This window comes from Hyperolius riggenbachi, chromosome 4 (assembly GCF_040937935.1).
Source record: "Hyperolius riggenbachi isolate aHypRig1 chromosome 4, aHypRig1.pri, whole genome shotgun sequence".
In the NCBI taxonomy this organism is placed as follows: Eukaryota; Metazoa; Chordata; class Amphibia; order Anura; family Hyperoliidae; genus Hyperolius; species Hyperolius riggenbachi.
In genome coordinates this window covers 301,351,625-301,375,439 of record NC_090649.1, presented here as the reverse complement: position 1 = coordinate 301,375,439, position 23,815 = coordinate 301,351,625, and the positions used below count along the sequence as shown (strand labels likewise).

At 42.3% G+C, this 23,815-nt stretch overlaps 1 protein-coding gene across 2 annotated transcripts in view; it reads left to right on the top strand.

Moving 5' to 3' along the window:
* Positions 1-23,815, top strand: part of MED23 (mediator complex subunit 23) — a 150,840-nt gene that overhangs the window by 2,173 nt on the left and 124,852 nt on the right. For both annotated transcript variants that reach the window (XM_068231572.1, XM_068231571.1), the window contains exons 2-7: positions 1,239-1,270; positions 4,243-4,330; positions 7,794-7,918; positions 12,304-12,415; positions 15,800-15,898; positions 21,024-21,125. In XM_068231572.1, the coding sequence (XP_068087673.1) occupies positions 1,239-1,270; positions 4,243-4,330; positions 7,794-7,918; positions 12,304-12,415; positions 15,800-15,898; positions 21,024-21,125 (558 nt within the window). The remainder of the gene's footprint in view (positions 1-1,238; positions 1,271-4,242; positions 4,331-7,793; positions 7,919-12,303; positions 12,416-15,799; positions 15,899-21,023; positions 21,126-23,815) is intronic.

Sequence of the window (23,815 nt, the reverse complement as noted above, 5' to 3'; positions counted from 1 at the left end):
TGCATCGTCAATCGGGCATGCTCTTGGTGGGACCAATTTTCTTCCTTTTCAATGATAATTATTGAATTGAATAGTTGATCGCCCACAAAGATGATACATGTATGGCCACCTTTACTGTACAAGAGTTCCTTGCAAGTTTTCAAAACTTTAGTTTCTTCTTCAGCCATAGCAAGGAGTTTTGAATCAGGATGATACCATTTATTGGCTAACTTAGAGACAAATAAACAGTAAGCTTTTTGGCTAATAATAATCCTTTGCCGGACTTGGTTCCAAGTCCGATGAAGGCTTATTATTAGCCGAAAGCTTCTCCTCCTTCTTTCCAATAAATGGTATCATCCTGATTCAAAACTCCTTGCTTTAATTGATGGATAACATGGTACAACACTCTACTGCTTCAGCCATGATACAGAACTGGATCAAAACCATATAAAGCTATTTCGTACATGCACAAACTTGTATATATGATATTCTGGGTGTATACAGAAACTTGATACAATTCACTTCATATACCCTGAAGAATGCGTACATGTAAAAAGACCACTGGAGTGGAGATAGCTGCAAGTAGAATACTGGTAAGATTACATATATTTTACTAGTTAATTCTAAGTAAAATATTGAAATATAGGTAATCTTCACTGATTATTCTATGACCTAACCTTACCATAACATGAGCCCTCCCTTTCGATGCCTAACACTAAACAATCCCCCTTGGGTCTGTGTAACCATAAGGCCCCCCCCCCCCCCCCAGGTCTGCGTAACCCCAAGGCACTGCCTGCCACCAACTGAGAAGAACATGTTACTCCGTGGAATTTATACCCTCTACACCCCATGGACTATGTACCCCAGCCCCCTATACTGTCCTGTATATTCACCACACCCTTATGGACTGTTTACCCCTACGCCCTATACCTTTCCTATAATCCCACAACCACCCCATGCTAATGCTAATGTTTTGCTTTGGCGAAGCTAAATGTATTTTGTTATATTATGTGACTTATTTATCTGTGAGTTTCGCAGAATTCTTCTCGTATTTCCCCTCCCCCCCCAATCCTATGCATGTAAACCAGTGCTGGGGAGATTAATGTATAAGCGGAAGTAAGATTGTGCAACAAGTTCCGGAAAGATGTGACTGTGTATAGATGGATCTGTTCTTCAAAAAGTAATTAATGAAACAAACTTTAAGCATTTAGTGGTACTTTAACATTGTTACCTAATTCAGCTCAATTTTTGTTTTGTAGAAGACAGAGATCATTGAAGAGGCCTTTGCTGGGTGAGTCCCATCTTTAATTGATTTTGCTTGTAGTTGTCCTCCAACATGAAGCAATAGGAAAATCTGCCTGTCCCTGAACTCCTTATAGAAGAGTGTTTGTCTATAACTGCCTACATATGAAAAACACTGGGGCCTATTTGAATTACAAAAATATAAATACATTGTACATCGTTCGGTTTGTCTTGTGTCAAACTGCCAGATATTTATTTCACTCATTTCATTCACCTTAAAGCGGATCTGAGATGAAAATCTAATCCTCCTGTCCCCACCGGCGGCCACTTCCGGTTTTGCCGTCAGCCGCCGACAGGCTGGGAACGCGAGTGATTCTTCGCGTTCCCAGCCAAAATATCTCCGTCCCAGCATAGAGGGCTGCTATTGTGGCTGGGAACGCGAAGAATCACTCGCGTTCCCAGCCTGACGGCGAAACCAGAAGTGGCCGCCGGTGGGGACAGGAGGATCGGAGTGACACGGCGAGGGCACAGCTACAGGGGGCTATTGGAAGCCCCAGGTGAGTAAAACTAATTTTTTGTGGGAGTGCTTAAGGGTCACTTTAAGCCCTTGCTACAGTGCCAAAGGAGCTGTGGGTGAGGCTTGTTTAGTTTATAGGGAATTTAGAATATTAAAACAAAACAAAAAAAGTATTTAGCTTGAGGAATGCCCTGTAAACAATATGAAAGGAACACAATTATGCATTGAGTTAAAGTTTATCTCGGACCCACATTAAAGTGTAACTGAAATGAGAAGCGTCTCAGGTATCATACTTACCTGGGGCTTCCTCCTTGAAGTACGACTCGGGCAAGCTTTCTGGCACTATTGTGGGTGACAGGAGCCACCCAGGGAGAAGGCAAGGGACAAGCAGCCTGAAGGGGGCTTTAAGGGAACCTAAACTGAGAAGGATATGGATTTTTCTTTTTAAAATAATGCCAGTTGCCTGACTCTACTGCTGATCCTGTATTTCTAATACTTTCAGCCACAGCCCCTGATCAAGCATACAGATCAGGTGCTCTGACTGAAGTCAGACTGGATTAGCTGCATGCATCAGGTCTGTGATTCAGCCACTACTGCATCCAAAGAGATCAGCAGGACTGCCAGGCAACTGGTATTGTTTAAAAGGAAACATCCATATCCCTCTGTTTAGGTTCCCTTTAAGGAATCCCCTGGTAAGTATGAAACCTGAGATGCTTCTCATCTCAGGTTCTCTTTAAATTATGCCAGATCCAGCCAGAACAGACAGCATCCTCTGCCTGCATTGTTCTTTACCTAATTACTACCATTGATGGCTGATCCATCCTGCACCACACATTGCCCTTCCTCTCCCACTCCATAGCAACAGAGCAAAGCATCTGTACAGGTCTCGACTCCCAAACTGTCACCTGAGGGACCAAATATCAATCCTTTTGGGCAACAGCCAGTGGAGGTGTATGCAACTGAGACATGAGATTGTCTATGTTGGGGATTGCATTTTGAACTCCTCTGAGGGACAGTAAGGGGCATGACCATGAACTCTTGAGTGCTGCAGAAAATGTCATTGCTCTAGAAATACACATTAATAAACCTGTTAAATTTTAAGTTAATTCAGCCCTGCATTTAACATTGTGCTGTATCAAGGCTGGCTGCCTCCATTTTTCTTTACTGAAATGGGCTGTCAAGGAGATGTCTCTAGTGACTACTTTTCTTGGATATGTTCTTTTAGATCTGTTTGAAGTTGATCAGTTAAAAGGGGTGTGATGTTTACTTATTGGTCCAGGTGGTTGGAAGGGGATCTACTGCTGTATGGCTTTAGGTAGCCATAAATCTAGCAATTTTGCTTCAATCGACTAAGCAATCAACTTAAAGAGAATCTGTATTGTTAAAATCGCTCAAAAGTAAACATACCAGTGCGTTAGGGGACATCTCCTATTACCCTCTGTCACAATTTCGCCGCTCCTCGCCGCATTAAAAGTGGTTAAAAACAGTTTTAAAAAGTTTGTTTGTAAACAAACAAAATGGCCACCAAAACAGGAAGTAGGTTGATGTACAGTATGTCCACACATAGAAATACATCCATACATAAGCAGGCTGTATACAGCATTCCTTTTGAATCTCAAGAGATCATTTGTGTGTTTCTTTCCCCCATGCACTGAAGTTTCAGGCTGCTCTTTTCTTCCTGCAAACAGCTTTGCCCTTGTTTGTAATTCCTCAGTATGTGAAAGCCCAGCCAGCTCAGAGGACGATTTATCCAGCTGATTAGAGCAGCTTCTCTCTTCTCTCTTATCTAAATAACACACAGGCAGTGTGCATAGAGGGGCCAGGAAGGGTGAGTTCATAGCAGAACCATAACACTGAAGAACTTGGCAGCCTTCCAGACACAGGCCGACAAGTCTGACAGGGGAAAGATACATTGATTTATTACAGAGACTGTCATAGTAGAAAGTGCTGCAGTTAGCCAGAACACATTAGAATAGCTTTTGGAACTTGTAGGATGATAAAAAACAGGATGCAATTTTTGTTACGGAGTCTCTTTAAGTTAGATTCTTAGATCAGTTTCGAAAAGATTTCTGTTGAACTCTTATGTCTGGTACACACCATGCAATTTCCTATCAGATAGATGGGTCAACTCGATAATTTCTGAGAGGTCCAATCTGATTTCTGATCTTTCTGATTGATTTTTATTTTTTCCAATCACTTCTATACAAAATCGGTCTGAAATCAGATCAGACCTGTTTGAAATAATCGTTTCAACTCATCTGTCTGACAGGAAATTGCATGGTGTGTATCAGGTGTTAAAGTGATGCAGGGTGGAAAAATCATTGCTGATCTACCACCAGGGAGATATTTAATGTTTGCATTATCAGGTACCCATTCTGTAGTGTAGGACTAGTCATAGCTAGTAAATCTAGAGTTAACTTTGTCCATCTGCTTCTTACAGAAAATATAAAACTTTGGAATTTGTATGTTTATTGATTGTCTTATGTACTTTTTCTAACTTGCAGCATGTTTATGGACACGCCAGAAGATGAAAGGACAAAGCTGCTGAGCTGCCTGGGTGCATTTAGACAATTCTGGAGTGAGCTTCCCCAGGTAATTCATTTTATTTTTGTTTGTTTTGTCCTACTTAGAGACTGTATTGAAAAAAGTTCCCCTGGGGGGTACTCACCTCGGTAAGGAGAAGCCTCTGGATCATAATGAGGCTTCCCCTGTCCTGCTGTGTCCCACATGGTCTCGCTGCAGCCCACGGAACGCACAGCCGACAATTTGTAAGGCTATGCAGTATTTACCTTTCCCTGTTCCAGCGGGAGCGCTGTTGCGGCTCTCCGCTCGGAAATAGGCAGAAATAGCCGGTCTCAGTTGGGTCCGCTCTACGGTGCAGGAGACTTGTACCTGCACATTAGAGCAGACCTGACTTGGATCAGCTATTTCAGAGCCGAGTGCCGCTACTGCGCCTGCGCTGGAGCCAGGAAGGTAAATATTTACATCCCCGCCGTTCAGGGGCTCGATCGCTGCCGTCGTTGGATGGAGGGGGGCGGCCTCGATATGATCCAGAGGCTTCCCCCTCCCTAGGTGAGTACCTCAAATGGGCATTTTCTTAGATACAGATCCTCTTTAACTAAGATTTCCTTTTCTGTCTCTGAGTCCCTATTGAGCACACATTTGTCTTCTCTTTCTTCTATAGTTGTGTACCTTTTTTTTTTTTTTTTGCTGATCACTGTCTTTATCTCTTATGAAATTCCCTAATTTTCACATTGTCCTACTGCTCATAGCTTTATAAATTGTATCTGTGCTCTGCAAGGCTTTTTGTATTTTGATTGTATTACTCAAGGTGCGTACACACATGCGACTATAGTCATTTGAAACGATCGTTCCCCGATCGTTTCAAACGACGATCGTTTAAAAAAAAGCAACCAACGATCATTAAAGGGGAACTGAAGAGAGAGGTATATGGAGGCTGTCATGTTTATTTCCTTTTAATCAATACCAGTTGCCTGGCAGCCCTGCTGGTCTATTTCTCTGCAGTAGTATCTGATTAAAACCAGAAACAAGCATGCAGCTAGTCTTGTCAGATCACACTTATAAGTCTGAACCACTGAAACACCTGATCTGCTGCAAGCTTGTTCAGGGGCTATGGCTAATAGTATTAGAGGCAGAGGATCAGCAGGGCTGCCAGGCAACTAGTATTGTCTAAAGGGAAATAAACATGACAGCCTCCATATACCTCTCTTTTCAGTTCCCCTTTAAGTCTAACGACGGACGAGCTAGATCGTTAAAACCGAACGATCTAGCTTGGTGGATTTTTTCCAACGACGATCGTTTGCAAAAGTAGTACATCGTTAGAAACGGTCGTTTGTACTAGGCTTGACATGCGCATTTCGCTATTTCTCCATGAAACTTCTCATTTTTATGCACAAGCGCAATAGTTGCTTTACGTGATGTAACATTCGTTCTAACGATCAGATCGTTACACACATTTAAAAACTAACTTTACTTAGGTCGTTCTTTTATCAATTAAAAGTTCGTTCGTCGTTCACAACGAACGATCGTTGTTGCATGTGTGTACGTAGCATAAGTATATTTCTACTCCAGTTTCTAGTCTGCTATGAATTTCCCAAACTGACTGAAGCTGAAATTGCACTTGTTTGCAGAAGTTAAGCTTATTTTACAATGCAAATCGCAGTTCTGATTTGTGATCCTAATTTGCGATTTTCACTGGATGCTAGCAACACAAAAAAAACGGAACATGCAAATTTTTTTTAACCTATTTTGGTTCCTGGACGTAGAAACTACGTCCAGGAACCATGCGCGCTACCGCGGCCGATCGCGCGCGTGCACGCGCACTCCCGGCCGCGGATTCGGTAGCCAAGGAATCAATGTATCGGGCTATGGCGCCCGATCACTGATTCCTCTCCCCTGCTGAAAAAGCGACAGCTTCTCTCGGAAGCTGCGCCTTTTCTGGCCGTTCCCTCCCCGATGAGTCACTCTAAGCGTGTGTTACGCTTAGTGACGTCATGTAAACAAACTCATGGCCGTCATCTTGTGGCCGAAAAGTAAAACTACAACTAAAATTAAAAATTTTTTTTAAACATAACACACAATTACATTATAAAACTATACTTTACATCCCACCCTCCCAAAAATACCCAAATAAAATGTTTAATATTAAAAAAAAAAAAATTACAATAAAAAAAAACAAAAAAAAAAACATGTAAATATTTACCTAAGGGTCTAAACTTTTTAAATATCAATGTAAAGATGAAATATTTCTATATTTTTTTTATTTTAAACTTGTAAATAGTGATAGATGCAAAACGGAAAAAATGCACCTTTATTTCCAAATAAAATATTGTTGCCATACATTGTGATAGGGACATAATTTTAACGGTGTAATAAACGGGACATATGGGCAAATACAATACGTGAGTTTTAATTATGGAGGCATGTATTATTTTAAAACTATAATGGCTGAAAACTGAGAAATAATGATTTTTTTCTGTTTTTTTTCTTATTCTACCTGTTAAAATGCATTTACAGTAAAGTGGCTCTTAGCAAAATGTACCCCCCAAAGAAAGCCTAATTGGTGGCGGAAAAAACAAGATATAGATCAGTTCATTGTGATAAGTAGTGATAAAGTTATAGGCTAATGAATGGGAGGTGAACATTTCTCAAGTGAAAACGACAGAACCTGAATGGGTTAATCACATCAAAAATCTGAATTGCATGTAAAATTGCATCAATATCTCAATCACATAGTGTAAAAGAGACCTAAGATCTGTATTATACGTAGACTATGACTGCCTAGGAACCTCTCACCTTGCTGGATGATTAGTTAGCTACACAGAGTAGGAAGCTTGTTAAACATTTTCCAAGCGTAGCCTAATCTGTTAGCTGGCTGTAAACCTGGATGCTCCTATATCATAATTTGTGTACAATTTCCCTAACATTGCTTGATCTCTTTAATGGTGGGTACGCACGGTGCGTTCCCGCACTCGATGCCCCACTCGATTCCCGGCCGCTCGATTATTTCCGAGCGCATTTCGATGATTGTTAGGTCGATTCTCATGTAAAGTATGCCAAATCGATCTAACGATCCATCGAAACGGGAATCTGACATGTCGGAAATAACCGAGTGGCTGGGAAACGAGCGGGGAGTCTAGTGCGGGAACGCAACGTGTGTATCTAGCATAAGATGTGCTTGCAGCCAAAGCAGTCCAAAGTAATATGTTGCAAGCCTTTTGCCAGTGCACAGTAGAGCTCCTATGTTTTGTGTACACGCTTATCTATGACCAACAGAATATGATAGATAATGCTTATTTTTCATCATTGTACAGTGAATGTGTAATCTTTTAGCAAGAACTATAAAAATGGGTGTGTTAACAGGAACTATTAGGAGCAGTTATTTATTTCTGTATTTATCAGGTGTATTGTGTTTTTCGTTCAGATGTTTTATCTCATATGTTTACATTTTAATCACTCATTTGCTAGAATCTTTGTTCACGAATGTTAAGTTAGCTTCTTTTTAATGCTTTTATTTAACCTGTGTTTTCCCTAGGATTCTCATGAGCAATGTGTGCAGTGGATTGTGAGGTTTATACATGGACAGCACAGTCCAAAGAGAATTTCCTTCCTCTATGATTGTCTGGCAATGGCAGTAGAAACCGCTGTTCTTCCTCCAAAGTATGTCCACCTTCTGTTTGATTTTACTAGTTCCATAAACCTTTTAGGATAGTGTTCTCTGGGCCCTAGATTTTAAATGATACTCTGTTTTGCTGTTCAAAGTATCCTAACCTAGCTAAATATGTGACCGGTCTCTAGAAGGTGAAAAGGGAGACTTCAGTAGCCCGCCCTGCAACTTTAATCCTTGTTTTCAGTTAGGCTTTTAAGATGCAATTCTGTGTGCTGATAAACACGATTTTCAGGCTACACCTTAGTGGAATACCGTATATACTCGAATACTAGTCGACCTTTTGTATAAGTTGACTCCAATATTCATCCCTCTTAAGCTGGAATTTTTTATTGACTCAAGTATAAGGGCTCGATTCACAAAGCGGTGATAACTCAGTTATCACGCCTAAAAGACTTTAGGCGTGATAACCTTTGCACTAGCAAAGTTATCACCGCTTTGTGCTCTAACTCGCGCGAAGCTACCGCGCGCAAAGTCCCATAGGGCTTAATGGGAGCTTCGCGCGAAGTGCCGGGTGATGCATGCATGCATGCATGCATGCATGCACGCACGCACGCACGCACAACTTTGCGCGCGGAAAATTCGCGCGAGTTTCTTCTTATCATGCCTAAACTGAGTTTAGGCGTGATAAAGGGGTTTTCACTCGCGTGCAAACACTTTGCACCGCTTTGTGAATCAGGCCCTAAGTCTACCCAGCAAAGTTAATGGCTGCACTTGGGGCTCAGTACGTACAGTACTGCAGCCATTAACTCCCTCCTGTCCCTTAAAGGGGTTCTGTATGGGTTTTCAAAAGCAAAAAGTGTCACTTACCTGGGGCTTCTTCCGGTCGCCTGCAGACAACCGCGCAGGCCTCAACGATCCTCCGATTCCCGTGACACAGGTTATTTCTCAATTATTCTTCTAACTAGACGAACGCCACTGCGTCTGCATGGCCCGTGTGCATCCTCACTCCCGCTTAGGGCTGCACGATTTTAGGCAAAAATTGAAATTGCGATTTTTTTTTTTTTTTTTATTTTATTTTTTTTTATTTTTTTTTATTTATTTTTTTTTTTCCCTCTCAAAAATTGCGATTTTGATTTTTTTTCACAATTTTTCTCAAATCAAGCTTTAGCACTAAATTCACATTGCCCCCACTACACTGTGCTAACACCTGATGATCCACCAATACCCTACACTGTGCTAACTTGAATCTTGATGCTCCACCAATTAAACTTCACTGCACAATGCTAACCTCTGATTCCCATCAATAACACACTAAGCTAACTCCTAAAGCCCACCAGCTATGGTACAATGCACTACTCTAACACCTTCTGCCCCCATTCCCAGCTGCACTACACTTAACATCTGCAGCTACAATGACTCCTCTGCAACTGCCACTGTTAAGCCTGAAGCACTAGGCAGACAGGCTAGTTAAAGTAGTGGCTAAGCTGCATGGGCATGAAGCAGAGCCTGTGACAGAAAGCACAGCAGGACCAGGCAGATAGAGCATACACATGGACTGTATAGAGGCTGTATACAGCAGCCAGTCTAGCTGTCAGTTTATACAGAGACAGCTCTAGCTGTAATCTGATATTTGCTGTCATTACTGGTGTCACTGCCCATATTGCTATCTGATGGGATGTGAGGCTAAAGATCCTGCCCTTTTGACCTCAAATTGCCAGCAAAGCTCGTTACAGCTAAGAGCTGTCTGTAAACGGACAGCTAGAGTGGCTTTAGCAGGACGCTGCGCTGTGTGCTGTATATAGCCTGTGTATGGTCTATCTCTCTGCCACTGTTCTCTGGTCCCCGCTGTGCAAGAGAGCCTGGGTGACTGTGCGGTGGATCGGAGAAAACCATGCGTGCTTCACCGCAGCTAAAGGAAGAGAGAGCTGGCCGTGCATTCCTCGAATCAGTGCCTCACTCCTCCTCCTGGCCGGAAGGAGGAAGCGCACCTTACTAACAAGCCGGAAATGTACGCGTGCACTGCTGGGGACAGCATTGAACGCGGAAATACAGCCGCAATGAAAAAAAAAAATCGCCACTCTGACGATACTGAAATCGTGATGATGCACATCGCTATTTCGATTAAAAAAACGATATATCGTGCAGCCCTACTCCCGCTTGCATCTCCGGGAGCTTCCTGCACAGGCGCAGTACGAAGTATGCTTATACTGTGCCTGCACAGAAAGCTCCCAGAGACACAATCAGCAGCAAGGACGCGAGCGGCCATACCCGCACAGTCGCAGTGGCGTTTGTCTAGTTAGAGGACATACACTTAGAGCCCGTCCCCACTAAATCCGAAGACACAAAGTTTCCCTGTATGCGATCCGGATGGAGAAACACTGACTATTCAGATAATGGGCAAGCTGTCCGAATCATATGCCAGTGTGATTCTGGACAACATGCTGCAGTTGTCTGTTGCATGCATCCGTATCCTTATAGCTGGGTGATTTGGAAACTGACGCAGCTCCCAGTGGAAATAGAGCCTTAGGCACTTAAAGGGACAGTATAGAAAAATGTAGGTTACCTTAGTAGCGTGTTTCTATTAGGAAGAGCAACACTTATTAGATAGTGCTGTTGTTTAAAATGGTTGTCTGGATAGGATTTATAGCTCATACAGACCCTGACGTCACCAAGGCAATGAAAGTGACATACTATGTCTTCATTTACTGTGTGATAACGGCTCTCTCTCCTGTCTGACCGCTGAAAGCCCAGTCCTCCTAATGCTGTGAAAGAGGTAAATAAACAGGCTGCATGTTTATTTAGACATTCCAAAGCACTGTACTTTCTGCTGAATGAACTTGCATTAGGAGGACTGCTTAAGCTGATGGAGAGGAGAAAGATCTATTAGCCTAACTGAACACAGACTACGTTCTTCCCTTGCCTTATTAGTGACGTCAGGATCTGTATCTGAGCTATAAATTATCCTATTCAAATTACCTTTTGTAAACGTCAGCACTATCTAATGTGTGTTGCTCTTCCTAATAGAAACCTGTTACTAAGGAAATCCGAACAGCCTAAATTTGACTGTAGTGCCCCTTTAAAGTCTAGCTAAAAGCTCACGCACGCGAACCTCAAAAATGTAAAATGTGACTTTTGTAAGCGTTTGTGATTTGAAAAGCTCTTGCTAATGTAATGCTATGTGTGTGATCCCACCGGAAGGATGCAGTTTTCTAAATATCACCCATAGCATTACATTACAATCACAAGTGCTTAGAAAAGCTCTGGTAGTGTGTCACAGGCCTTAGACTGCTCACTGGAGGAAAAAAAAAGGATATATGCGACGGTCATTCAGAAAAGAATGCCTGTTTGCTTTCATCTGCCAGGCAAGGTGTAATTTAAATCGGCCACTTTTTGGGTACCTGGATGCGCAAGCCACTTGCACTGTAGAGTGGAACCGATGCGGCTCGGAAATCAATCAAAACCATCATAGTTACATAGTTATTTGGGTTGAAAAATGACATACGTCCAGCGATGTATCAGGAAGTTGAGGGCTTGTTTCCACTGTTGCGACGCGATTCGCCGGCATTCCGACGCTTGTAAAAACGCATGCGGATGCGTTTCTGCATGCGTTTTTACCCGCGATTTTGCGTGCGATTAACCATGACACTGCCAGGGCAAAATAACATTGGAAAAGGTGCGAAATCGCACGCGAATCGCGGGTAAAAACGCATGTAAAAAACGCATGCGTTTTTACTATTAAATACATTAGCGGCGATTCGCACGGATTCCCGACGCAGGCGAAATCGTTGCCTCTTTTGTGCGTTTTTTCTCCGCAACAAAAAACGCACAACGCCACCGCAGGAGTGGAAACAGCCCCATCCACTCACATTACATGTGCGAATCCGCATGCGTTGGACGCATGCGGATTCGCGATAGTGGGAACGAGCCCTGAGACATTGTCTTCCAGATTTTATCGGTACGATCAAATCGGTCAGATATTGAAGCCTAAATTCAAGTAATCTATGGGAACCTTTGATTGCAGTCAAGCTGAAAATGGGGAAAAACATTCCTAGGCTAACCATGTTGACTACAGTTGGGGTTTAACATTATAAATTGTAGACAGATTGAACCAGGGTTGTGGAGTTGGCAAAACATTTTCTTACTCCAACTCCGCCTCCGACTCCGGGTACCCAAAATGGCTCTGACGCCTCGACTCCGACTCCTTACTTTAATACTTTACCAGGGCTGTGGATTTTGTACAAAATCATCCGACTCAGACTCCTCAGTTTGTGAAATCTCTGACTCCAACTCCGGGTACCCAAAAATGCTCCGACTCCACAGCCCTGGATTGAACAGTGATTTACAGTGTACCGTAAGTGAAACATTTTTCTATCAGTAAATATTCACTGCTACTTGAAATGTTGATTGGATTGAGCCTTATATTGTGTTTTTGCAGAATGGTTTGTGAGGCGCTTGTGAACTCTGATGCGCTGGAATGGGAAAAGACACAGCTATGGGTGCTCACGTTTAAGCTTGTGTTAAAAATCATCGGTGGAGTAGATTATAAGGTACGGGCTAACTTTATTTTCATACTTTTGTTTTGCTTTTATTTACAGATAAGTTTTATTATCATGTTGTTATATTTTTATAGAAAAAGATTAAAAAAATTATATGGGTAAAAATCAAAATAGCCAGCTGTGTGATCATTTTTTCTTCTTCTTTATCTAAACAAATCCGACTGCGAAGAGGCAAAGCATACTATTTAATACTACTAAAGGGGGGGACAGCGCTGGAAAGGGGGGACCATGACAGGAATGGGGAGGCTCTATAGTACCCAGACTTACCTGTCCATAACTATCTGTTTTTCTTTTTTTAATTTCAGTTGGCATTCACTTTAACTATGGTATATGTGTTTTCTGTACTCTGATCCCACTATATCTGCAAGTTATAATGAGGCACCTTTTTAGTTATCTATTTAAGAAAGCATTTTTCTGTGTTCTTGTAGACGCCTGATAAAAGTGACTAAGTATGCTGATAGCCTTTTGATACACAGCCTTTCAGGAATTGTATCTAAACCTCTGAGATATCCCAGTGTCATAAAAGAGGAATTTTTTGAATGTTTTCCTTAATTTTATCAATAATCTTGTTCATACTTTGGTACTTCAGTGAATCATACCTTTTCACCACCTGTTTAGTCAGTTTTACAATTTTACTTTTTGATACTTTGGGACTGATTCTATTCCAGTTGATAAGTAGCTTGCACATGTGAGCTACTTATACTTTTGCCACTGCACAATGATTACCAGCAAATTCTATTGCCGCTTTCACTCATGTGATAGCCTATCCTTAGGGAGCATTACTCAGGTGCAAGCATGTGACTCAACAAACGTCCGCTGCCATCTTCCGCCACTGCATCTGGGAGTCTCCTTTGATAAGGAGACCCCAGAGCTCCCCGTCAGTCTGTCCATACATTGCTGAAGCCCACGCAGCAGAGCCAGGTACCCCTGAGCAATTTACCTGTGTGCTACATCTGTGTGCCGAACACATCAGCCGTCCCTCGCCACAACTCCCTTGGTTGTAATTCTCTCTGAGCCCCAGCAAAGCATCTTTGAACCGCACGCCTGGGCTCCCTATTGATCCACTGTCCGGATCAATGAAGATTTCCATTGGTCCAGACAGTGGCCCAATAGGTAGCCCCGGTGGGAGCTTTAAATATGCTTTGGTGGGACTCAGAGAGAATTACAGCCACAGGAGTTGTGGTGAGAAGGGCAAATGTTTTCAGCATGCAGAGGCAGCACGCAGGTAAATTACTCGGGTACCTGGCTCAGTTGCTCCTTATTAAAGAAGACCCCCCAGATGCAGCAGCGTAAGATTAGTGTGTTTTAGACCTTCCATTTGCGGGTCGAAGCTTATGCTCCTGTCTGATGGGAAGCATCGGGCAGCATGAAAAGTGCAATAGAATAGGGTATGAAGAAGTTGATGGGTGAAAATATCTGCCTGACTAGGACAAAGTGCAATTGGATCAGAGATGTTATCGTTGCCTGATTGTTGAACATACCAGCAGTTAAAGCTGGCAAGTCTGACACCTTGTTTCTTAAAGAGACTCCGTAACAAAAATTGCATCCTGTTTTTTATCATCCTACAAGTTCCAAAAGCTATTCTAATGTGTTCTGGCTTACTGCAGCACGTTCTACTATCACCATCTCTGTAATAAATCAACTTATCTCTCTCTTGTCAGACTTGTCAGCCTGTGTCTGGAAGGCTGCCAAGTTCTTCAGTGTTGTGGTTCTGCTATGAACTCCCCCTTCCAGGCCCCTCTATGCACACTGCCTGTGTGTTACTTAGGATTAGAGCAGGTTCTCTCTGCTCTCTTATCTTTTACAAGCTGGATAAATCGTCCTCTGAGCTGGCTGGGCTTTCACATACTGAAGAATTACAGACAAGGGCAAAGCTGTTTGCAGGAAGAAACGAGCAGCCTGAAACTTCAGTGCATGAGAACAGGGGGAAAGAAACACACAAATGATCTCTTGAGATTCAAAAGGAAGGCTGTATACAGCCTGCTTGTGTATGGATGTATTTTCTATGTGTGGACATACTGTACATCAACCTACTTCCTGTTTTGGTGGCCATTTTGTTTGTTTATAAACAAACTTTTTAAAACTGTTTTTAACCACTTTTAATGCGGCGAGGAGCGGCGAAATTGTGACAGAGGGTAATAGGAGATGTCCCCTAACGCACTGGTATGTTTACTTTTGTGCGATTTTAACAATACAGATTCTCTTTAAAGCCCTGTCAAGTTGTAGTAACAACAGGATTTGAAACTTTAGTGTTTGTCAAAGGTAACTGGTGTACCCACTCTTGTGCATCATGTTTCTAGTTACAAAGTGGCAACTTTGAGGGAGTTTAGACCATGCCTTATTACAGAACAGCTTCAGATCAAATATGTTGGTGGGTTTCCTTCGATGAACTGCCTTATTTTAGGTCCTGTGTTTCAGTAGGATAAAGGTCAGGACTACTCTGCCATTACAAAACTTTAACTTTTTCTAGTTTAATCATTCCTTAGTGATCGACATATGTATTATGGGTAATTGTCTTGCTGAATTACCCACTTTCTCTTGAGCTTCAAATGATAGATGGATAGCCATACATTTTATTTTAAGTTCAGAAGTTTCTAGTACAATTGAGAATTCACAGTTCAGTCAGTAATTGCACAAAAAAGGGATGAAAATGAGAAATATTGGCCAATCGGAGAGGAACAGACGTGTGGTAGGGGAAAACAGGAGGGAAAGAGGCTTCAGCCAATCAGCCTGCATTAGTTATGTCTGAGGGAAAAGTAAAGAAGTAAAAAAAAAAAGAAAACCCAGCATGCCCTGCAACTTCCTTTGTGCGGCAGATGTACCGAATAAGAGCCAGGATAACTGTATACAAGTACATATTTCCACCAATCCATGGATTGCTGCTTAAACATAAATACCCCTCCTGCATCCATATTCCAAATAAACCCCACGGCCTAATCTCTGTGGTGCGACTGTCAAGTAAAACACACTGTAATGTCACCCTCTGCAGAGATCAACAGTAGGAGATGTAAGCCGCCTTAAAAATACAGGTCTTTATGTAATGTAAGCAGTGTCTTGTTTTATTTTTTTAAGATAAAGCCAACTGCACTAAAGGTACTATATGCTATTTGACCTTTTTTGTTTCAATGGGTTAGACACATTGCATCTTATGAAAATGTACTGAAAGCATGGCATTTTCCATTGATATTACAATATCAATCATGTACAGATCAGAAGTACGAAGTAACAATAATAATTATTATGCAGAAGCACAAATAAGTGTGTGGTAGAATCCTTACATAGCACCTGTTACCAATGTATGTTGTAGGCCATATTATCAGTTAGTAAACTATACTTCTTATTAATACTCATCACTTTTTGTCATTTTTCTTTTAGGGTGTTCGAGATCTCTTGAAAGTGATCCTAGAAAAAATTCACACAATTCCTAACACTGTAAGCTCTGCTGTTGTACAGCAGCTTCTAGCAGCAAGAGAGGTAACTTGTCCATCACAGCACCATTCTATAGTTGCTTGTTCTCTGTTTTCATTAGACATGAAACTAAGCTGTTGTAGCAAACATTTGAAATAATCTGAAACTGTTCATAGAGCAATATATTTTCTTAACTGCTTTCCTCTGCAGGAGCACTGAACACACATCTATTTCTTTTTGTTAACGTCCGGTTTTGTTTAGGGTCATGCGTGGTGTATAAATAATTGCTTTTAGGCCTTGTACCCACACTAGATGGTTCGTGGACAAGGTGGTCTAGATACACCTTAAAGAAAACCTGTACTGAAAATTAAAAGTCAAAATAAACACACAAGTCATACTTACCTCCTGTGTAGTCTACTCCTCAATCTATTTTTCCTCTCCTGCGTCCTGTTTGTCCACTGTGATCAATGGAATTCTCCGTCCTCCATTTTGAAAATAGCCATTACCCCATAACAGCTTTCTGGTCAGCACACAGTTAAACTGTAACATCGCCCACTTGAGCCATAGGGAAACATGGACACATCAGTTCTCCTCTCAGCTGTAACTGACAGCAACTGATATATAACTGACAGCAACTGATATATTTCAGTTCTGACAAAATGTTGTCAGAACTGGAATGGATCACTGTAAGAAGAAAATGGTGAGCTTCTGAGAGGAATTGATGGCAAGGTAACTATGTAATGTTAATTTGAAGTTACCTCATGTGTTTATTTTAAATAATTTTACTCAGTACAGGTTCTCTTTAAAGAGACTCCGTAACAAAAATTGCATCCTGTTTTTTATCATCCTACAAGTTCTAAAAGCTATTCTAATGTGTTCTGGCTTACTGCAGCACTTTGTACTATCACAGTCTCTGTAATAAATCAACTTATCTCTCTCTTGTCAGACTTGTCAGCCTGTGTCTGGAAGGCTGCCAAGTTCTTCAGTGTTGTCGTTCTGCTATGAACTCCCCCTTCCAGGCCCCTATATGCACAATGCCTGTGTGTTATTTAGATTAGAGCAGCTTCTCTCTTCTCTCTTATCTTTTACAAGCTGGATAAATCGTCCTCTGAGCTGGCTGGGCTTTCACATAGTGAGGAGTTACAGACAAGGGCAAAGCTGTTTGCAGGAAGAAAAGAGCAGCCTGAAACTTCAGTGCATGAGAGATGCAGGGGGAAAGAAACACACAAATGATCTCTTGAGATTCAAAAGGAAGGCTGTATACAGCCAGCTTGTGTATGGATGTATTTTCTATGTGTGGACATACTGTACATTAACCTACTTCCTGTTTTGGTGGCCATTTTGTTTGTTTATAAACAAACTTTTTAAAACTGTTTTTAACCACTTTTAATGCGGCGGGGAGCGGCGAAATTGTGACAGAGGGTAATAGGAGATGTCCCCTAACGCACTGTATGTTTACTTTTGTGTGATTTTAACAATACAGATTCTCTTTAAGGCTGGTTTCACAGTGGGATGTTAAAGTCCCACGTTACAGCAGCCAGTAACGCAGCCTAACTCACAGCACTGTAAAATCATTGAGCTGTTCACAGTGCACACGTTGCATTACATAGTAACGCAGCACGTTTAAACAAAGTGCTGCATGCTGTACGTTCTCTTCAACTAAGCCACGTTAGACTGTTTGCACATGCTCAGTAATGTTGGAGAAGGAGGTCTCCCCTCCTCCTCTGCGGCCAGCCACATGGCTAAATAATATTCACTGCACTGTGGTGACTCGTGGTGGAACTCGTAGTGTTGTCCGGATCATGAAAAAATCGTTAATTTGATCCGGATCTTTTTTGTGAGTCGAATCATCCAGATCACCACAATGAACGATTCGGTTCACAGTGGATGTCTGTCTGTAAGAAAGTCATTTCACCCAGTCTGCTTCCCTAGTAAAATGATTCAAATGATTCGGTTCAAAGATCCGGATCTTTTCAATGATCCGATTCAAATGATCCGAATCCTTAAAAAGATCCGGACTTCCTATCACTAACCTGGAGCTGCTGCTTTGAGAGCTGCATAACGCAGCTAAATCTGACGTCCAACTTCAACACCACCATGCGTTGCGTTAGGGGCACGTTATGCGACCATAACGTCCCTTAAAACGCAACGTCTTGGTGAGAAAGTAGCCTAAAGGACATCTGACATGAGAGGTATATGGAGGCTGCCATATTTATTTCCATTTAAACAATGCTAGTTACCTGATGTCTTGCTGATCCTTCAAGCATCATTAGTGTCTGAATCATACACCTGAAACAAGCATGCGCAAAAATGCAGGGCTGTGGAGTCGGTCCAAAAATCCTCCGACTCCTCAGTTTAGGATTCCTCCGACTCCTCGACTCCTCTAATTTGCATATTACAATTTTGTTGATTAAAAGTATGTAACGTGAAATTCGTCTCTTAACTGCCAACGCTTAGGAATTTTACAAGACAACTGAAGTGAGAAAAATATGTAGACTACTATATTTATTCCCTTTAGACTAAAACTCCTTGGTAAGAGTACTTGTAAAAGGTACAAACCGGAACAAAGAACATCTATTAGGCCCTAGGCAATGTAAGTGTGGGTGCATGTAAGAATGATGTGCAGGTACTCTGCAGGGGAATGAGGAGATTCTTCCTCTATTACACATTCTTCATGCACAATCTGAACTTGGATCAGGCCCTAGGCACCTGGGTACATGTAAGAGTGATGTGCAGGTCCTCTGCAGGGGAATAAGGAGATTCTTCCTCTATTACACATTCGTCATGCACATTCTGAACATGGATCAGGCCCTAGGCAATGTAACTCTGGGTACATGTAAGAGTGATGTGCAGGTCCTCTGCAGGAGAATGAGGAGATTCTTCCTCTATTACACATTCTTCATGTACAATCTGAACCAGGTTTATGGGTGATAGACAACACCTCTGTGTTCAATGTGCACAACATTCTCAGTGGATTCCCTGAAGCTCTGTGGGGAGTGCATATGTAGAGTATAGTACTACTGTGTAACAAAGTAAACCTGAGACAGATGAAATTAAAGTTTTGTACATACCTGGTACTTCCTCCAGCCCCCTTCAGGCTAATCAGTCCCTCGCTGTCCTCCTCCGCCACCTGGATCTTCTGCTATGAGTCCAGGTACTTGAGCCAGTCTGGCGTATTGCGCATGCACACACTCCGCCGCCAGGAGCATACTACACCTGCACAGCACTATTACGCAGGTGCAGAACGCTCCTGGCTGGACTGTGCTGACTGGCTGAATTACCAGAACTCATAGCAGAAGATCCAGGTAGCGGAGGACAGCGACGGACTGATTGGCCTGAAGGGGGCTGGAGGAAGCCCCAGGTATGTATAAAACTTTACTTTTCATCCGTCTCAGGTACCCTTTAATTTGTAGTCACCAAACCAAATTTTAACAACATATCAAATTATTGGATTTCATGAGCAAAGGGAGTGCATACATTTGCATAAATCAGAATCAACGCAGAATTATTTACATCTCATTGACCATCTCTACTATGACACGGCTACACATCAGGTTTTATACTTACAGCATAAATGTTATTTTGTGTATATATAAGATTCCTGTGCACACATCATATATACAGTCACAATCAGATGTGTATATCTGACTTTAACCCTCTGGGCGATACTATTGCATCGCCCAGGAGGGGGCGCAGCACTTTTTTTTTTAAAAAATTTTTATTTTTTAAATCATGTAGCGAGCCCTGGGCTCAGAGTAAGCAGGAAATCCCGTTCAGAACAGGATTTCCTGCTGGGCGTCCCCGGTCCCCATGGCGACGGGGCGGGATGACGTCACCGACGTCATGGACGTCGGGACGTCAGAGGGAGTCCCGATCCACCCCTCGGCGCTGCCTGGCACTGATTGGCCAGGCTGCGCAAGGGGTCGGGGGCTGCGCGGCGGATCAGCGGCGATCGGAAGTTACATGCAGCTAGCAAAGTGCTAGCTGCGTGTAACAAAAAAAAAATTATGCAAATCGGCCCACCAGGGCCTGAGAAATCCTCCTGCGCGATATACCCCGAGCTCAGCTCGGGATTATCGCCCAGGAGGTTAAAAATACGGGGACTGCTTTATTGAAGCAGCACAAGTAACTAATTTTGATTGGTTTATTTCATTTTTGTGGACTGAGCACAGCTATTACTGTATATATCTTGTGTATATATACATTATTTTTAATGACTATTATGTGAGAAATAGAACATTTTATCATATTTTCTATTTTAATTACAGTTACAAATTTATTAGGAGTCGGTGCATTTTTTCCCAACTCCGACTCCAGGCACCCAAAATTGCTCCGACTCCACAGCCCTGCAAGAATGCAGTCAAACTTGAGTCAAACATTTTGATTTGCATGGTTTTTCAGGGTCTGTGGCTAAAAGCATTAGAGGCAGAGGGTTTGCAGAACAGCCAGGCAATGTGCACTGTTAAATTGGAAATAAATAAACCTTTCAAATCTGTAAACCCAGATCAAGAGGATGGGACTCTAGGACAATGATAATTCTGTAGATTAAAATTATTTCTCTCTTCAGTTTACTTCCACTTATTTTATTTATGCTTTCTCGTAATCAAATGATAGAAAATTAAGAGCCATAAATGGTCATTTTTTTTTTTTTCATGAAATTTTAAAATTAAATTATCAAGTACATCTACATTGTGTTCTGGCTGTGAATTTTATTTATGGTATTCACCTTTTGCTAGAACAAAACATTGAAAAGAAGACAGGAGACTGAATAGATGTTAACCTAACTGTTGCTGAAAGTCCTGTGCCATTTATAATAGCTAACTGATGGAACAGTAAGCAGGACATAAGAATGGACTGCTTTGTCTGACTAACATATAACAGGAAGATTGCCTACAAGGACAAAAAGCTGAGGACTTTACAAAGTTGATGTGGAAGTGCTGGCATCACAAGCAAAATGGCAGCCTTCATGTAGGCAAAAAAATAAGAGAATTGGCAGCAGAAATCAACTATAGGAAGTAATGGGGGCATACTGTATTATGCATGCCTGTTACTTGAAGATACAGATATTGACCTTTCTTATAAATGTGTGCAGGTACAGGATTGCTTCAATTTTCCTAGCATATTAGGCAGTTATGTGAGTAAGTAGAACTTTCTGAGGTGGTCATGAGGATGTTGATCTTGGCTGTTGCAGGTTGTGGCCTATATATTGGATCGAAATGCGTGTCTTCTTCCAGCATACCTTGCAGTAACAGAAATTCGCAAACTTTATCCAGAAGGAAAGCTGCCACATTGGGTAAGGTTTTCGATTTTGTTTGTCCTTTTTGTTTTGTTTGTAATGACTGGAAGGCAGTGAACATACGGTTCTCAGCCGTTCTGTGTCAAAATAAAACGTTGTGATATTTTTAGAGTTTTGTATTATTGTCAGCATGACATGAGTATCTACCTTTTTATATATTGTTCTACAAAATAATTTTGTTCTTTCCACATCAACAGTGTATTATTCCTCTTGTTGTTTTTATTCCAAATGTTTCCTAGTAAAGCATTTACTTTTTACAAATAGAGTGTCAGTTTTAATGGTCACTGTGTATGGCAATATGCAGATATGCGTACATACAGTGAGAACATGCACAGCACACATGGGTACGTGTACTTTGCACAGTGTGTGGGTGTGTGTACCTATACATTGCACAAAACAATCATTCACTAAACCAATGTGTATGGCAAAATGTGAGGATCAGGCGCAATGATTAAGTAGGTTAGCAATAGGGGGATATTGCGAAGGGAAATTGGCATTTGTTAGGGTTAGAAGTCAAGAAAGGTATTTAGTATTAGTGGTTCATGGTTCAACTGACATTCATCTGCAGATTAGATCCACCAGGATGGATTTTTAGATCTGCGGATGATTGTCTGATCTGCAGATGAATGTCAGTTAAATCATGTGTGTATGATGATCTGCAGATCTCATAGACTATCATTGCAATTTGCAGGAATGGATTTTTGGCAGGAAACTGATGTTTTGTGTCTGTACAGCATCTGTGTGTGCAGCATCTTGCAAAGATTTTTTTCTGATGTGGAGTTCAGCTCCATAGAAAAGACTGTGTAGAGTATGGCTCTCATACTACATGAAGGGTGGTAAGATTGGTCTGTGATCTTTCATTTTCCAAAGACTATAGTCTGATGTGTGTATGAGCCTTTAGTTTGGGAAGGGGCTAGAGCGGGGGTACTGGGGCAACGTGACCTCTGCTTGCCGCTCCATTTCTACTTTGTTGCTGTGCATGGCGTAATGTTGTTTTTTGTGTAAGGGCTGGTTCAGACGGACGTTTTTGCGGCGTTAAACGCGGGCTTTCAAACGCGACGTTTTTTTGGATCTACCGCCGTCTCATTCAAGTGAATGGGAGCGTTTATGGCTGGCTTTTGCAAGCTTTCATAAACGCCTGGCGGTTGATCCCGGCGTCGCGTCTAGTCCTGAAAGCAACATGCAGCTTCTGGAAGGCGGTTGCGTCTGGCCGCGTAGCGTTCGAACGTGCTCGAACGCCAGTAAAAGCTAGTGAAAGTCTGCAAAGGCGTCTGGAGGAGGGGACAGAACAGGAAGGAGAACCATAATTCCATGCGAAAGGAAGTGATGATGTGAAAGGAAGTGATGAGACAGGCTAGAGCGATGGCGACAGCAGCAGAGCGCAATGTGGAGCTGGGAGAGCTGGTTGAGCAGGTACATCACCATATGTGGTTGAGGGGGAGATGGTCCATCTCCTCATGGTAGGACCATCTGTCTGAGGCTTTGGTAGGCTGCTTAGCTTCCCCCAGGCCACAGGCAGAGGGTCCCCCATGAGGTGATGGACTTTCTCTCCATCAGCCACAAACCTTGGCCCTCTAAGGCTCTCCTCCTGTGCCTCCTACTGTGTGAGCTACTGTTGTAGCACAGCATACACATTTATGTGCTCCCACTGTAAACACCATGTGTGGTTGAGGGGGAGATGGTCCATCTCCTCATGGTAGGACCATCTGTCTGTGGCTTTGGTAGGCTGCTTAGCTTCCCCCAGGCCACAGGCAGAGGGTCCCCCATGAGGTGATGGACTTTCTCTCCATCAGCCACAAACCTTGGCCCTCTAAGGCTCTCCTCCTGTGCCTGTTGTTAGCACATCAAGGCTTTGTAAATATTTTTTGTACATACAGTTACATATAGTTCATATATGAATAATATTGAAACGGAGAATGTTTTCTGTTAATTTTTTTTTATTAAAAAGAAATAATTCGGAAAAACAATGTCAGTTTTTACTTTATTCAATGTGTATTGTTCACCCAGGATTTTTCCGGGAAGTGGCAAGTGGCTATTGCTTCCCAATGCTACCCGCCCCACCACCCTTTACAAAGCGAGTAAGTAAGCATCACAATATGGACCAGCATGCCATATTTTGCTGCTTCCCCAAGGGTCACTATAACCGCATGCTTGTTCCCAAGGATTTTTCCGGGAAGTGGCAAGTGGCTATTGCTTCCCAATGCTACCCGCCCCACCACCCTTTACAAAGCGAGTAAGTAAGCATCACAATATGGACCAGCATGCCATATTTTGCTGCTTCCCCAAGGGTCACTATAACCGCATGCTTGTTCCCAAGGATTTTTCCGGGAAGTGGCAAGTGGCTATTGCTTCCCAATGCTACCCGCCCCACCACCCTTTACAAAGCGAGTAAGTAAGCATCACAATATGGACCAGCATGCCATATTTTGCTGCTTCCCCAAGGCCCACTATAACCGCATGCTTGTTCCCAAGGATTTTTCCGGGAAGTGGCAAGTGGCTATTGCTTCCCAATGCTACCCGCCCCACCACCCTTTACAAAGCGAGTAAGTAAGCATCACAATATGGACCAGCATGCCATATTTTGCTGCTTCCCCAAGGCCCACTATAACCGCATGCTTGTTCCCAAGGATTTTTCCAGGAAGTGGCATGCGGTTATTACAGGCAACATGCAGTAAGAAAACATACAA